Source organism: Podarcis bocagei, assembly GCF_964188305.1.
Source record: "Podarcis bocagei genome assembly, chromosome: 6".
Lineage (NCBI taxonomy): Eukaryota > Metazoa > Chordata > Lepidosauria > Squamata > Lacertidae > Podarcis > Podarcis bocagei.
In genome coordinates, this window is record NC_138130.1 from 90,585,365 (window position 1) to 90,602,129 (window position 16,765).

General features: G+C 42.7%; 1 protein-coding gene across 3 annotated transcripts; it reads left to right on the forward strand.

Annotated features, from left to right (window-relative positions):
• Nucleotides 1-1,327: 1,327 nt before the first annotated feature.
• Nucleotides 1,328-15,838, forward strand: CCDC82 (coiled-coil domain containing 82). Of its 3 annotated transcripts, XM_081196978.1 has the most exons (9): nucleotides 2,717-3,045; nucleotides 4,118-4,249; nucleotides 4,567-5,145; nucleotides 6,119-6,335; nucleotides 6,487-6,579; nucleotides 6,724-6,848; nucleotides 7,910-8,080; nucleotides 11,668-11,853; nucleotides 13,442-15,838. In XM_081196978.1, the coding sequence occupies exons 3-9, from the start codon at nucleotides 4,576-4,578 to the stop codon at nucleotides 13,520-13,522; spliced, it is 1,443 nt and encodes a 480-aa protein (XP_081053104.1). In that variant the 5' UTR covers nucleotides 2,717-3,045; nucleotides 4,118-4,249; nucleotides 4,567-4,575; the 3' UTR covers nucleotides 13,523-15,838. The 3 variants fall into 3 exon arrangements, with proteins under 3 accessions (XP_081053102.1, XP_081053104.1, XP_081053103.1); XM_081196976.1 differs by lacking the exons at nucleotides 2,717-3,045; nucleotides 4,118-4,249 and adding an exon at nucleotides 1,328-1,483; XM_081196977.1 differs by lacking the exon at nucleotides 2,717-3,045 and having other exon boundaries at nucleotides 3,848-4,249.
• Nucleotides 15,839-16,765: the final 927 nt, after the last annotated feature.

The window sequence follows — 16,765 nt, forward strand, 5'->3', positions numbered from 1 at the left end:
CTGGAGCTCACCAGAGCTTAGCTCCAGCACCTGTGGGTGCCATTCTAAGAGAACAAGGGAGAAGTTCATGGTAAGCTGCAGCTGATTTTTATGTTGTTCTCTTATCCTATTTTTAAATGCTTCTGGTTGTATTTTGTGTTTTTAATAGTTTGCAAACCACCCTGAGGACTTTGGCCATGAGCAGCGTGGAAAAGCAACTAACAAATTATATTTTTGCCTATTGTTTCCTTTTCCTTGCTTTATTTCCTCCCTCCTCCTCTCTTGCAGCTGTTCCAGCGGCTTGAATATTTTGCTCCCTATTTCACCCGCAAATCCATCCACTACTAGCTCCAGCCCGCTAACCCAAGTGAGAAAGGAGCTCGTTGCCACTTATTAAAGCAGCAACCTAGGAAAGGGTGCTGCAATCGAAAGGAAATAGCAGGGCTGCAGCGTCACCGCGCGGCTGAAAAGAGAAAACTCAAAATAACTCCAAATATCTCTCTGTCTGTAGTTTTCTCTCAGGGGCTGGAGAGAGCTGCTCGATGCAAACACTGGAGTATTTCAGAATCTTAATATGTCTGCAATTGTCCATACCGAGCAGTTTCTAACTCAAACTTATTTTCATTTTGGTTTTATTTCTTTAAATGAAAAAAAAATATTTCTTTAAATGAAAAATAAATAAATAAATGCACCGCCAGTGAGTGCCAAATTCAAGGCGATCTCTTGTGCATTGCCAAAACAAGAAAGAAGAGGAAGTACATAATTCCCCCAATAGGGCACTGATTTGCACGGAATTTGCGCCCTCCGTTTTCTAGCTACAGTTCAGGTACCATGCAAATTTAGGAATGGATGGCTAAAATTTCTGCATATTGTGCTTTGAAAGCATATTATTATTATTGCTCCGTATTATTATCTGTTTTGTGGTTTGTTTTTTTGTAATGTGATGTTTTGAACCGCCTTGAGATCTACAGATGAAGGGCGGTATACAAATTTAATCAATAATCGATAATAATATGAAGTAAACCCTGAAACACTATCCCCCTTTCCTAGTTTGGGTGCTACCTTTTATATTTATTCTTCAAAGGGGAGGGGGCACACCCGTGCATGTTCCCCGTTGTTTGCAATGTTACCGCCGCACACAAACACCCCCCCAAAAAAACCCAGGGGGGAAATGGTTTCCAGTGTGAACCCGGAAGCTTAATCACTGCGTGTATGTGCGCGTCTCTACCATTATCAACTCTATGGCGGGGAGCGGGAAAAGGAACGCGAGCGGGAGAGGCGAAAATGGGCTGCGCGTCAGCGCGCAAAATAAAAACGTGAGGAGATGGGGCAGGGAGCGGCCGATCCCGGCAGGGAAGTGCGGCCAATCGCGGGCCGCAGCGTAGGAGGCGGGACCAAAAGAATAAATAAAAAAATAACACGCAGTTTGTGGCGGTGGGCGGGGCTTTTTAGGGCCCCGCCTCCTCTCCTGTTCGTATGTGCGCGCAGCTTTGGCGCCTCTCAGGTAAGAGAGAGAGAGAGGAAAAGGGCGCGCGCAGGAAAAAGATAGGGGAGGGGTCGCGCCGCGCCGCGCGTGCCAAGTCCGTTGCTCCAGAGCGCGGGAATTCGAGGGCGGACTCTGGCGGGAACTGTCTGGCTGAGGGCGCTGGGAAGGGGAACCTCAGCTCAGTGTGCATTTGCTTTAAACGAAACCGAAACCAGGCACAGAGAAATTAATAAAGACCCACCAAATGTCAAAGAGAAAAACAACTGCCAGACTTTTAATAATAATAATAATAATAATAATAATAATAATAATAATAATAATAATAATAATAATATTTTTATATATACTCCGCCCTCCCCAGCCAAGGCGGGGCTCAGGGCGGCTAACAAGCAATAATGAAAACAAGTTGAATGAATACAACTTAAAAACAAGATTAAAATACAACATTAAAATATTGAGACAGTAAAATGTTAAAATGAGGCCTCATCACAGGAGGAGAAAGGAAAAAGAAAGACATCTGAAGGCAGCCCTGTTTAGGGGGAGCTTTTATAATAGACTTGTATTTTAATATTCTGTTGGAAGCCACCCAGAATGGCTGGGGAAACCCAGCCAGATGGGCGTGGTATAAATAAATTATTATTATTATTATTATTATTATTATTATTATTATTATTATTATTATTATTATTATTATTATTACTGCCTTCAAGGTGGCGTCTGTAGTTTTAAAGGCAGCCATGGCCAGGAGTGCCTCTGAGCATGTGGTGAAAGCTGAGGAAAGCTCCAATGGCCGGCACTTCCTTACTCCACTCCCCACAGATTCCCTTATTGTTTTTTCATATAGTTATTCCACCGCTTGGTTTTTTTTAAAAAACAAAACCTCAAAAGAGGTTTCCAGAAGACAAAAGCAAGTGAAACCAGCAGAAATTTGCAACCTTACATCTTACAACCCCTTGTGTCCCTAATCTGCCCTGTGTTCCTCTAAAGAAGGGCTGTATAGAAATTTAAGAGATAAGAAAAGGATAAATGTTTTAAAACACACAGAAAAAGTTAACATCCTAAAGCAGATTACAATCCGCTCAGCTTTCTAAGCAATCTAGGTAGGCTTGTCAACAGGAATCTTAGAATCATAGAGTTGGAAGGGACCTCAAGGATCATCTAGTCCAGCCCCCTGAAATACAGGAATCTCAACTAAAGCATCGATGACAGATGGCCATCCAACCTCTGCTTAAAAAGTGTAGGAATCTAGGATGAACAGGGAGGAAGGACTTCTTTTTTGCTTCTTTTTTGATGTAATTTTATTTTTTGCTTGTTACAGATGCTTTGCATTTTGGTTGTGAGCTGCCCTGGGGAACTGAAAATGGTGGGAAAGGCAAGAGTATATTAATGCTCTTTTTTAAAAAAATGCAAAAGGCACGGCCAGGCCAAGCTAAAAACCTGACCACGACCCGTTAGGGCTTACCAAGCGAGTCTCACAAAGCAGTTTGCATTAATACATGTATAAAAATAAACCATCCGTTTTGAGAAGTTGTGTATAAATCAAACAAACACAATGGGAAAATAATTGTTTTGAAAGCAAGGTCATTTATTTAAAGAAGTGGGATTCTGGCTGGGTTCTAGATAGAGTAGTAATGAAGGTTGAGCTGGAATAATGGTTGTAAGGGTTCAGATAGCCTGTCTGCAGGCCTTAATTTGAACTCCCTGGAGTAGGACACAAAGGTATATTAACAGGGAAAAGGTTGCCTCCGAACGTGTGCAGAGTTCTCTGTCACTGCTGAGAATCCATAAACGTTGCCTCACTTTTTTACAATTGTATGTAAGGCCTCTAAGTTGAGTGAAGGCCTTCTGGAAAGGTTTGGGCCTTGGTACGTGTGCTGTAATTAATTATTTTAAAATTTATGCTCAGTTTCTTTTATTCCTCGTGTCATTTGTTACCGAATGTCTATTGCCCCTGTTTTATTTTGAGAGTTTGAAGTAAGAATTGAGCTGAACTTTAAAAGGAAACACATTGGTTGTTGGATCAGCTGAATGGTGGTTGCAGGGATTAAGAACGAAAGAAGAGTTGCTGGATCAGGCCAATGACCCATCTTTCCCAGCATCCTGTTCTCACAGTGGCCAACCAAATGCGTGGGAAACCTGGAAGTGGGAACTGAGTGAAACAGCACTCTCTGTTCCTGTGATTTCCAGCAACTGGCAATCGGAGGCATAGTTTCTCTGACAGCAGAGGCAGAACATGGACATTGTAGCTAGTAGCCACTGATAGCCTTATAATCCTATTATTATTTTCCGATCCTCATTCAAAGCCATCCAAGTTACTGGCCATCACTGCCTCCTATAGGGTCAGGTTCCATAGTTTATGCGCTACTAAGAGAAGGATTTTCTTCTGTCTTTCCTGAATCTTCCAACATTCAGCTGATTTCAAAAGAACAGGTTTTTTATTTTTAAAAATTGTATTTATTTTGATATTTAGGAGCTCACGCTTAATAATTACTTAGCCCAATGAAGCATGGAGAGGTACAAAGCAGGAGAGTGACAATGAGTGTGGGGAGGTATCAGCCATTTTCTGTTTTGTAATCAATTTAATTTTTAAAATTGTTTTTAATTAGATTTTTTAATTAATTAATTTCTCTAATCATTGTCCGTTTCTGGCAGGAAATGCCACCACAGCAGCTGATTCAGAACTTTCACTTTGAGCTGTATGGACTTCTTAAAATAGAAGATTTGCATTAACTGAAACAGGCTTCTCGGCACTTTCACCCTTATCTCTTCCTTAATTTTGTGGTCGTGTGTTTTCAAATATTTGCTAGCTGATTTCACTTGGTGTGGAGAAAGAGGAATCTGATGCAAGTGAGCTCACTTTACAGAGATTTACAGCAGTATAGGTCAGCTGTGATGGTATTAATTTAAAATGTTGCTTATAAGGTTCCACTGCCTGTGCAAGATAAAACAGAAGAGATTTTTCAACTTCCCCACAATTTAACTTGTTAAATTTAAGTCTCAGGTTAGGAGAATCCCACTTTCTATTTTTGCGGGAGGGGGGATTTATTATCCAAGCCTGCAGTTCCCTGAATTCACAACTACATTTTGATTTGATTTCTTAGTAAGTCCTTATGGAACCAAATTCCGAAAACAGAAGATATGAAACGAGGAGAAATGCAAGAGCAAAAGAACCGGTAGCCAAATCTCGGATTGACTGGCAGCGAACTAAGGGAAGATGTATATTGTTTGATAGCGAGGAAGAGAGTGATGAAATTACATCAGCATCAGAAAAAGAACTTGAAACCAGTTCAGATGATGATTCAGATGAGAGAGAGAAAGGTGAACCCATACACAATGAGGATAAAGATGAAACTTCGGTGAACACAGGTGGCCTTCCAGATGTTGAGACAGGTGGTGATTGTTCAGCAGGAGAGGACGTAGATGAAGAAAGCATCAACCTTGGGAAACGCAAGAGATCTCGGAGAACCGTGCTGTATGACAGCGACGATAGTGACAATAGCGACATTGTTAGAAAAGTGATTGCCAAACGCAGTTGCATAATCGATGAGAACGACTTGTCCACTGAACACACATCACCTGCAGAAAAAGAAGCAAAGAAAAAACAAGGCAGGCTAATGAAACTGCAGGAACTGTCCCAACGGCGATCTACTCGAGCTTCCGGCCTCAGTGAATGTCATGAGGTACATTTTTTATTCATTTGCAGAATGTATCGTGGTGCTTGCTGTTTTCGTGCAGATTTGGTGCTCGTGAGAACTTTCATTGGAAAATGCTAAAAGTAAAAAGGAACTGCTGCTACTTACAGTATACTACTAGGCCCAGTCCCTGAACCAGAAATAATCTTGACTTGGCTCTGGTATTGTTATGGCAACAACTTTACTGAAAACAGGAAGGTGACTGCCTTGCATTTTGGCTTCTCTCTACTTCCCAAGCTAGGACAAGTTATCTGAAATTGTACAGGCACCTTTTTACATCAAGGCAGTGATGCCAGTTCAATTGTTGAAAGTAGCCATGGTCTATTACCCTACCTTGGGTGGTAATGGGTGTTTGGGAGTGGTTTGCCAGTGCTTTTAAAAGTGTGTGTGTATAAAATATGCTTGAAACCACTTGAAGCATGTGTAGTGTTGAGCTCTTTCAATTAATTTTGTTTGATTTGCTCATTGCAGAAAGCTGAAAGTCTCTAAATTTTGTTAATAAGCCTGATTTGAAATGAGGGTTGAATAATTTCAACTGCAAATATATGAAATGATCTGGACCCTGCACTCATCCTCTGATGCCCTTCTTTGTGTGCCCCCTCTGCAAGAGGTCGGGAAGGTGGCAACATGAGAACCAGCCTTTTTTGCACTGGCATACCGTTTGTGGAATGCTCTCACCAGGGAGGCTTGCCTCACTCCTTCATTACGTATCTTGAGGCGCTGGGTGAAAATGTTCTTCTCCCAAGCCTTTGGCTGATTAAACAATTATGGCCTTTTAAACTGGGGTTGGTATTTTTTTGTTTGTTATTATGTTATATAATTTTGTGTGTTTATATTCTAAACTGCCCTGTGATCCTTGAATGATGGGCAATATGGAAAGTTAGTTATTAATAATAATATGGTAACACAAATGAATTTAAATAAAGGATTCAAATAAGCCTCTGCTTCTTAATGTCACTAGGATTCTGAAGAGGATGTGATAATAGAAGATGATTCTTCCCATTCATCTCTCACACCTGCTGAAATCAGTGATGCATCTGAGGTTGACAGCATGAAAGATTTCATAGTTGAGGAGGAGGAGGAGCTGGAACAAGAAAACTCTGAGGAAGACAAGAGCCAGTCACAAAAGAAAAAGCAAGCTATGACAGGCACATTGCTGCAGAAGTGCTTTCCATACTGTAAGGTTAAAATAAAAATCCTGTAAACATCATTTATGTAGTGTCACAATACAATATTTATTAGAGCCCCACCAAACATTATTTTTTCCATGTAGGTAACTCATGTAAATCATCAGTCTGACAACCATACTGATATTTTTATTTCTTACAGTGGCCCACGTTGATCATTTTGTCCATTTCCAAAGAGTTGTAAAGGCGTTTCTCATTAATGCAGTTGACAATAACTTTTTGATGTCATTATATGGTAAGCAAATGTGGATTTTCTTAATCAAAAGGCTTTTTAATCACCTTTTAAAATTATTATTGAAGCAAATAAGTGTGTTACTATATGTAGCTTTGTGAAACTAACCAAGCATATGATAATTTGATTTCCTTCTCTTTCCAACAGAGGGGAGAAGACAAAAGAAGTATGCAAAAGAAATGTTGACTTCCCTTCGCTTCTTCGACAATGATTTTGTTCGACCTCGTCTTGACAATTTAGTGACGAGAAGTCGCTGGACAGAAAAATATACGGTATTGGGGTATTGTTCAATGTTCTTATAAATGACTCTGATGAGGTGGTGCCTTTCCGATGTGCAGATGGCTTGAAGCTGATTGGGATAGCTAACACCATGTTATAGAAGATAGCATCAAAGTGATACTGACAGGCTGGAACACTGGACTGAAAACTGATGGGAATTGGAAGAGGATGTATTAATTATATCTACTTCTCTATAGACCCATGTATGTGGGTTAACAAACAAACAAAGGAATATGACTGCAAACCTGTATTCAAAGTGCAGGGCTTAGCAGACTCTCCGATGGGGAAAACCACTGAGCCTAGGGCTTGCCAATCGGAAGGTCGGCAGTTTGAATCCCCGCAACGGGGTGAGCTCCCGTTGCTTGGTCTTAGCTGTTGCCAACCTAGCAGTTCAAAAGCATGTCAAGTACTGCTCCGGCGGGAAGGTAAGCGGCGTTTCCATGTGCTGCTCTGGTTTGCCAGAAGCGGCTTAGTCATGCTGGCCACATGACCCGGAAGCTGTACGCCGGCTCCCTCGGCCAATAAAGCGAGACGAGCGCCGCAACCCCAGAGTCGGCCATAACTGGAGCTAATGGTCAGGGGTATCTTTACCTTTAAACCTTTTCTTTATCCTGTGTCAGCTGTGTGCAGCAGCAGACTTCCTTCCGCCCGTCTGTGCAGTTAATAGACAACACACTGAAATAAGTTTGTAATTTTTTTACTTACAGATTTAAGGTATCAGTTATGCATTGTACTATGTGGCAGCAATGGAAATTGCAGACAAAAATATTATTGGGTAGAACTAGAACAATGTTGCACATCCTCCTTCCATGGCTCACATTGTGAAGGAAGAGAATGAGGAAAGGAAGAGAAGGAACACGTCACTTCCTCGCAGGGGGTGAGGGGGCAATGACCTAACTGAGCCTACTCTAGAAATTAAGAGCTCTGTGGTCCTTAACCAAGCAGTTGAAATTAAACAGATAAATATATGAATGTTTAGTATTGTTGAATTGCAATAGTTGATTCTGTGGAACAAGTGACCAGCAAAATTTCCAACCGGATATCTTTTTTCCAGAAACGGGTGGATAGTTATCCTGACATCCGCATAGTTGCGGGAATTGGAGAGGACCGTTCCTGTCAGGCCTGTGAACTGCAGAGGCACTGTAGGTTCACAGTGATTCTGACAGGGAAATCATACGATCGTGAGACAATGCAAGTAGACGACTTCATGTCAGATGACAAGCAGGTAAATTTTGTTCCTAGGCTACAAAACTGCTAAGAACCAAAAAGTTAAAATGCATTACATATTTTTTTTTGTGAGATGTTGATGTTAATATCTTTTAGCCTCATGCTTTTTTTTAGTCTACTTTTGGGTAATGGGTTTTAGGCAGTGGTTTCAAAGATTTCTGTTGCTTGTATTAGTGGCTAAGTATATACCGTATTTTTCGCACCATAGGACGCACTTTTTCCCTCCTAAAAAGCAAGGGAAAATGTGTGTGCGTCCTATGGAGCGAATGCAGGGGGGAGGCAGGCGGGAAAAGCCCTCAAGAGCCGCACAGAAGCTTTGTGCGCTCTTGCGGGCTTTTCTCCAGGAGGGAGAAGGGACTGACTGGCTGCAGCAGTCCCTTCTCCCTCCTGGGGAAAAAGCCCCCAAGAGCGGCACCCTCTTTAAAGGCTGCGCGGCTCCTACGGGCTTTTCTACGAGGTGGGGGAATCCCCCCACCTCCCAGAAAAGCCAGGAGAAGTCGCACAGCCCCTTTAAAGAGCGCACGGCTTCTGCGGGAGGTGGGGGACTCCCGGGCTCCCTTTGAAGCGGCAATGTGGGAGGGGAGCAGCTTACACTCGTGTAAGCAGCTCTTCTCCCACTTTCCTTCTTCAAAGCAACCACGGAGGAGGGAAGGAAGGGGACCATGGATCCTCTTCGCTGCTCGAGGCTTCAGCGGATTCCCTCCTCCGTGATTGCTTTGAAGCGGCAATGTGGGAGGGGAGCAGCTTACACTCGTGTAAGCAGCTCCTCTCCCACTTTCCTTCTTCAAAGCAACCACGGAGGAGGGAAGGAAGGGGACCATGGATCCTCTTCGCTGCTGGAGGCTTCAGCGGATTCCCTCCTCCGTGATTGCTTTGAAGCGGCAATGTGGGAGGGGAGCAGCTTACACTCGTGTAAGCAGCTCTTCTCCCACTTTCCTTCTTCAAAGCAACCACGGAGGAGGGAAGGAAGGGGACCATGGATCCTCTTCGCTGCTGGAGGCTTCAGCGGATTCCCTCCTCCGTGATTGCTTTGAAGCGGCAATGTGGGAGGGGAGCAGCTTACACTCGTGTAAGCAGCTCTTCTCCCACTTTCCTTCTTCAAAGCAACCACGGAGGAGGGAAGGAAGGGGACCATGGATCCTCTTCGCTGCTGGAGGCTTCAGCGGATTCCCTCCTCCGTGATTGCTTTGAAGCGGCAATGTGGGAGGGGAGCAGCTTACACTCGTGTAAGCAGCTCTTCTCCCACTTTCCTTCTTCAAAGCAACCACGGAGGAGGGAAGGAAGGGGACCATGGATCCTCTTCGCTGCTGGAGGCTTCAGCGGATTCCCTCCTCCGTGATTGCTTTGAAGCGGCAATGTGGGAGGGGAGCAGCTTACACTCGTGTAAGCAGCTCCTCTCCCACTTTCCTTCTTCAAAGCAACCACGGAGGAGGGAAGGAAGGGGACCATGGATCCTCTTCGCTGCTGGAGGCTTCAGCGGATTCCCTCCTCCGTGATTGCTTTGAAGCGGCAATGTGGGAGGGGAGCAGCTTACACTCGTGTAAGCAGCTCCTCTCCCACTTTCCTTCTTCAAAGCAACCACGGAGGAGGGAAGGAAGGGGACCATGGATCCTCTTCGCTGCTGGAGGCTTCAGCGGATTCCTTCCTCCGTGATTGCTTTGAAGCCTGCCGCAGAACTGTAGGAGTGTATAGAGTTGGGAGGGCCACCCAAGGGTCATCTAGCCCAGCCCCCTCACAATGTAGGAATCACAGCTAAAGAACGCCAGGCAGATGGTCCCCCAACCGCTGCTTAAAAGCCTCCAGTGGTGGAGACCCCAAACACCTTCCGAGGTCATAGAATTGCAGGGTTGAAAGGGAACCCCAGGAGTCATCTAGTCCAGCCCCAGTGGACAGCGGGCACAGTCCATCCCGTTGTGCAAGACTAAAGATGCTGCGCAAGGCTAAAGAAGAAGCCAAGGCAGTGAGCGGGATGGATCGCGCTTGCTGCCTTGTCTTCTTTAGCTGCACTGGAGAGGTTTAGCTCCTGGCTGGAGAGGTTGCGCGGCTATGGATCCCGCGCGCTGTCTTGGCTTCTTTGCTCTTTGGGGCTGGGGGGGGGGGGAACCCGGGGGAAGAAGCTCTGGGAGAAGCTCTGGGAGAAGTGGACAGGCTGCATGCAGCCTGTCCGTTGCTCTTTGGGGCTGGGGGGAGGATAATATTTTTTTCCTTGATTTCCCCCTCTAAAAACTAGGTGCGTCCTGTGGTCCGGTGCGTCCAATAGAGCGAAAAATACGGTAATACTTGAAAATCCCAGATGGCTATGAGAAATTTCCTCTATAGTGCTTGTTTATGAACAAGCTGATCATTATGATATCCTTAAAACTACATTCTATCAAGAAGTATATAGCAAGCTTTACTAAGATTAATTGATGTCTATATGCTAATTAATATACTTGCAAATAATAATCCTGACATAATTTTTTGGGTAATTTTATTTTTTTTTAAATTAGATTCATCTTCTCTGTGTGTATATCTAGATCTAGATATATAGTGTCAACAAGATAGTTCAGGCGGTTAGATCATGGCGCTGATAATGCCAAGGCTGCAGGTTTGATCCCTATATGGGGCAGCTATATATCCTTGCATTGCAGGGGGTTGGATGAGATGATCCTCAGGGTCTGAGTTCCAACTCTACAGTTCTGTCTGTTAGAGAGACCAAGGCTTATGGTATAACAGTAACTTGTATACTTGGCCTATTATTTATATGTGAAAAATTATCCCTAAACCTTGATCTTCAGAATTCCCTATAAATCGACAGTGCTTGGGTTGGTTTGACTATATGTGTAAACTGATCAATGGTTTATCTGACTTCATATATAAACCAAGTAGATAGTCTTAGATAGTTGTACAAATAAGCTAAGCATGAGAACTGAATATTGGTGCACTCCAGAGGCTTTGATTTTGCAATGTGAGAATTATATACTTCCAAGAGTATTCGGTCAAACTCCAGTGGTGTGTTGACAATATCTCTTGTACATATGTGCAGTTTTAACTGGGCTAGTGTACCTGTGGGGCTCCTAATTTCATATTCCCTAACTTTCTCAAGCAGAGTGACTCTTTAGATTTACACTGGTGTGACTGTTCTACTGTATAAACCTAGGCTTTGCAGTGTTTATGTTCTATAACCAGTGTTTTTTTAAAAAAAAAATATTCCCCTGCAATTCAGCTAGTGTTGAACAGGGTATGCTTTGTGAATTACAGGTAATAAGTGCAGACCAACAAAGATTTAATCCTTTTAATTTATTATTTCAAACATTTCGCAGCCCCAGTGGCACTGGTATTAGAACTGATTAAAGCAAGTGATCACCTCTGTGCCTTCCTGAATTGACATTCTTAGGGTAGCAGTGGAAAAAAAGGGTCGGTTTTCATTTATGCCAGTGATGCCTTTGGAAAAGTGGCGAGTGTGGAAGTTAGATTCAGTTAGATATTGATAAATGTCCTGCTCAGGTTTTGTCATACCTTACTTGTTTAATTGATGAGACTATTGCATTGCCCATTATTGCCCAAGACCTGCCCAGTAAAAGAGCTTTCCTTTTAATAATACAGGCGTTGCAGATTGGCATTGTGTGTAGAAACCGTACTGAAGTTTATCACAACCTGAAACATTTTAAATACAAGCTGTATCAGAATTGCTGCTCTCTAATGACAAGCAATGGATTCCAGGATGCACCAGTCAAAGATACAGTGTACAGAGTTTTCACACAGCAGAATAATGAAGGCTGGATTAAACAGGTACAGTAGAACTGATCGTACATAAATTCTATTGCTTTGAAAGCAGGGGAAATTAATAATCAGTACAGCACTTAGTATTTTGTGGACAGAACTGTAGGCCATTCAGGTGTGGAGGGTGAAGAAAGTAAGAGGGTAAATTTAAGTGCTCATAAAGTGCAGTTTCAGGAAAAGTTGACTGAAAGTAGCTCCTGCTTTGAAATTAGTCCAGCTGTACCTCCTATAATGATTAATGTGATCATATTTCTGCAGGGAATATATTTACCAACATAATAATTACCCAATGCCATGATCCTAGAAAGCAAGCCCTGTTTTTAAACCAATGAGATTTTGTTTAAAAGACTACAGAAGATTCTGGACTTGTTTCCAATATTGTTAATGTGTCATTTTGTGATTAGGCAGTGAACAAAAGGATAAAATGAGAGAGGGAGCCTTGCATAGAGGTTGCTGCATCCTCTCTGATCCTGGCAACTGTGCCACTTTGTTCAGACTCCTTGCTAGGCTTTATTTAACCTGCTAAAAGTATGCCATCCTGCTGCTTTCACTACTTCAGCAAATTTAAAGACTAGAGTACAGCAGTTTGCTTTTTAAAAAGCTTTCTATAGCAGATAGCTTTATATTATTAAAAGAAAAAAATTCCTAGGGGTCAAGATTACTCCTTTCTGGGAGAATTTTAAGACCAGCTGTAGCAGGTATTGCAAAAGGTATATTTAGATCAATATAGGCAGGTGTGGGATTTGTCTTGCATGAGGCTCATCAATAAAGTTTCCAAGAGAGCATGACTTACATCCCTTTCACACTTGTATACAAGGCATAATTTTGACAGGTGCAATCTTGTGTGATGGAAAGAAGATGTTACTATCAAAATTGTGCACTGTGCTGCTGTTAAAGTGAGGAATTCATTAGTGATCTGAAACCAATATACTGAAACCAGTATAGAAGCTGGGTTGTTGACTGGGACATCCCACTGCCAACATGCAGTATAAGGTTTCTGCTGAGGGAGCTGCACTGGCTGCCAATACGCTACCACAGGCATAGGCAAACTCGGCCCTTCAGATGTTTTTTGGGACTACAAGTCCCATCATCCCTTGCTAACAGTACCAGTTGTCAGGGAGGATGGGAATTGTAGTCCCAAAACATCTGGAGGGCTGAGTTTGCCTATGCCTGGGCTACCAGGTGCAATTCAAGGATTTGCTTTTAGTATTTCAACATTTTGGGACCAGATTACCTAAGTGAACACCTTGCCACATCCATCCCTGCCGAGAAACTGCGCTCCTCAGTTGGGGCACTACTAAGAGAGAAGTACCTAGCATTTTGACATTTGGGTGGCTTTTGAAATACATATTTGTTCTAAGAAGGCTTTCCCTGAAGTGTGGCCCAATCATTGTGTGGAATAATAATTCTACAACTGTATAAATGGTTTTGCTGCTTTTAGTTTACTGGGTTTCTAATCTTTTTTTATTACTGCACATTGCTTCAGTAACTTTTTAATTGGTTTATAAGTGTGCAAATGAAATTTAAAAGGAACATAAAAAGTTCCACCTTTAATTTAGGTCTGTTAAAATGATACTTTGTTTTCTTTTTTTTTTAGCAATATTCTGAACTTCAGAAGTACATGGTACGTGCTGAAAACTTCCAAGACGAAAAAAAAGACTTGATGTCATTTTTTTAAAAAGGCATCTACTTACAAACGTGCTTTCCCTTGACTGGTGATAGTATTTGAATATCATGCTGCGTTCCAGCTGTTTTTCTTTTTACTGCAAGACAATCAATGTGCCTGTATGTTGTTATGGATACTAATAAGTTAATGTGTATTTCTTTTTCATAGTTCATTTTAATTATCAAAATAATCATCCAAGGACATTTTTATAGTGGAAGTCATCTCTTCTGTGTTCTTGAACACCAGGCAGCTCAGCTTAATGATCTAAAATGAAAAACAGTCTCTGAATAACCCGGGTGTTCATTCAGGAAATGAAATTTTATGCGCAGTGATGCCCAGGTGAATTGTGCCAGTGTATGAAAAATGCTTGGCTTCAATTCTTTTTGAAAGAGGAAAGGTCCACATGGTGAGAAGCCCAAAGGCTGTAATATGCATACTGCTTTCCCAGCACAGTGTTTAAAACCAGCTGTAAACCAGGTACATTCCCATCCCCCAGGACACAGGGCAGTAACAAATTAGCTCTCTAAAACCAACAGGCCATCATTGTTTATGCATCCTGGAGACCCAGAATTCATGGACTTGCATTTAGCCGGCTGAGCGGTAAAAGAAATAAATATCTTTACACTGCTAGCAATATCCGTTTTCCATTTCTGTAGCATTTACAAGACTGATATGCAGAGGCTTCTGCTCATTCTGTATGACGTAATACCCAGTTGGGTCTGTTTCCATTTTGGAGTCAGGGAATTTGATGAATGCTCAGTTCATCAGCTTGACACTGACTGTTCGGTAGCAGCTTCAGTTAGACTATTGGCAAGTGGGGTCTGCAAAACAGTCTTAAAGTGTGCAGTGATCGTGCTCAGGATTCCAGCAATGCCCTTTTCCAGGATTCACATGCATATACTATTTTCTGGGCTCCCCCACTCCAACAGCCAACTAGTATTCTATAGCTACTGAGCATGCATAGTCCTCATTGGGCTGTTTCAGGTTTGTTTCGCTCACTTTAGTGTCTTCCCCACTGCCCTGTTCATCTTTTTTTATCCTCCTGAAAACCGCGGACCTTTCCCAAGCCTGCTGCACAAGGATCCACACTTGGAAAATGAATTTGCTCTTAAGTGTATATGGAATGATGGCCCAGTGCATACTTCAGAGGAGTTCAGAGTTCACTCAGAGCACCCTTCCTGTATATTAGCTTGGATAGGTGAGTTGGGCAGCCTTGATATATATGAATTACAGATCAGAGACACATCCAGTTTTTGATTGTGGGCAATATGAAGAGTAGGAAGCCTTTGGCCTCTAATTCAGACATACAGTAAGTTGGGGTCTTTAATGAACAGGTGTGCTTTCTTCCTCTTCAGTAAGCTGAATAGATGTTGTTTCTGCTCTGTTCATTTCCACTGTGTCACCTGTGTGAAAGGCTATAGCTCAATGGTAATCTTCTTTTGCGTGCAAAAGGTCCCAGGATCAACCCCCAGCATCTCGAGGTAGGTCTAGGAGGCCCCTGTCTGAAACCTTTGGGAGCTGCTGCTAGTCACTGTGTGCAGTACTGAGCTAGATGGACCAATGGCCTGACTTGATTTGAGTCAACTTCCTGCATCTATTATAAGTTTGGGCTTCAGATGTGAATGGAAGCAGTGATAATCCAGGAACAAACCTTCCTTTTGCTTTGTGGGCTTCCTAGTGGCATTAGTTTGGAAACAGAACATTGGACTACCTGGTTCTTTAGTCTGATCCTATAAGGTGATTCCTATATTATGTTCATCATCTACTCGCCAGGTGAGCCCCAAGTCACCCAAGTGCCACCACAGCTCTTATCAGGTACAGCAGGGCAGCAGCAGTTAAGGGGGTATGAAAGGCGAGGCTAAGGGACAGTGGGAAAAGCAAGTGCACAGACTCTCAGTGTGCAACTCCTTAATGCGCTCAGGTTTATTGCGATGAGTAAAAGTCTAAAGTTTGGGTGCAGTGTTAACATTCTTAAGGCTCTGGTTCGCTTTAACAGCTCGGCTGTGCCTGCTGTGTTTGACAAAGGTGTTCATAAGCCCCACCCATGTTTGCACTTGGTAAATAGAAGCATATTAAGTGTAAGGAAACGGAAAAGATATGAATCAAGTTCTCTTCGCATAAACGTGGGAGTTTTCGCACCTTAAGAGAGCAAGCCATCCTCTGATGCAATCAAGTTTCTCCTAGCTTTTGAATTACAGAGGAAAGCTGCCCTTAATTCTTGTCATGGTGTCTTTCTCTATCCTGACACGCTACCTTTTCAAAATCAACCATAACTTAGGCTTGCACTCTACATAAAGCTGTACAATAAACTATTCTTTCACTATTTCCCATCTGTCTCTTGCCTGTCTATTATTTGTTCCCCTAACCGCTTCATGCATTTGGGGTTGACTTACCAGCCTGCAAGCGTAGCTGGTCAGTTAACAAGGAAGGAGGACAGAGGCTTAACACTGATTGGAAGAGGCTTGTCAGTTCACCTACAGGCACTGTTGAGGCTGGTTGTACCCAAATTGGTTTGGAAAAGGAAAAAACACAAGCCTACTCTCCTTCACAAGTGTCCTTTGGGGGTTAGGTCTTCACCACCACCGAAACTGAGTAGAGTCATGTACTGTGCTTTTGCATTTACGGGCAGCAAAATCGGTTTCTCAAACAGCTTAGAGGCTATGGTTGGCTCAGTGGATTAAAAGCTACAGGCCTGCTTTAGGAAACCCTCCTACCTTGCAGGTGGAAGGCTTGCTGCTGCTTCGAATGAGTGTTTCTTCCATCTCTTAAACAGGCTCGGTCATCAGCAATATGATATATGGGTGCATGAAAAGTTTTGGCGGAAAAGTCTTTTCAAAAGCATCTTGTGATTTGTGCCAAACAGCTGAAAAACATTAAATGCTCCAGCGTCTTTTCAGGAAACATATTCTCATTTCAGCAGCCTCCAATAATGGATTTAAAAAGGAATGTGGGTAAACAAGAAGCTTGCTGAAACGTAGTGTTAGAAAACGCTATCACTATGCAAACAGCTTGTGTGTACACGTACATATGCCCACATAATATCATAAGCCCTATAGTTTATGTAATTTATAAAATAATGGCTTCCAATGTTTAAGCACAGTTATCTTGTTTGCTGAAGGTTTGTGGGTTGGGAATTAACGGGCATGGCAGAAAAGTTAATGTGAAATTGCCTGCACCTTTTATCCAGTCTCCACTGCCATCTTCCAAGAGCTTGGCGGAAACTTTGCAAAGGGAAGCCATTTGTGTGCACGCTGC

Excerpts from the sequence above, each read along its gene's own strand:
- CCDC82 (XM_081196976.1), top strand. The coding sequence starts at position 4,576 with ATGGAACCAAATTCCGAAAACAGAAGATATGAAACGAGGAGAAATGCA. Across the intron at positions 5,146-6,118 it reads GCCTCAGTGAATGTCATGAG|GATTCTGAAGAGGATGTGAT; the intron begins GTACATTTTTTA and ends TAATGTCACTAG. Across the intron at positions 8,081-11,667 it reads TCATGTCAGATGACAAGCAG|GCGTTGCAGATTGGCATTGT; the intron begins GTAAATTTTGTT and ends TTAATAATACAG.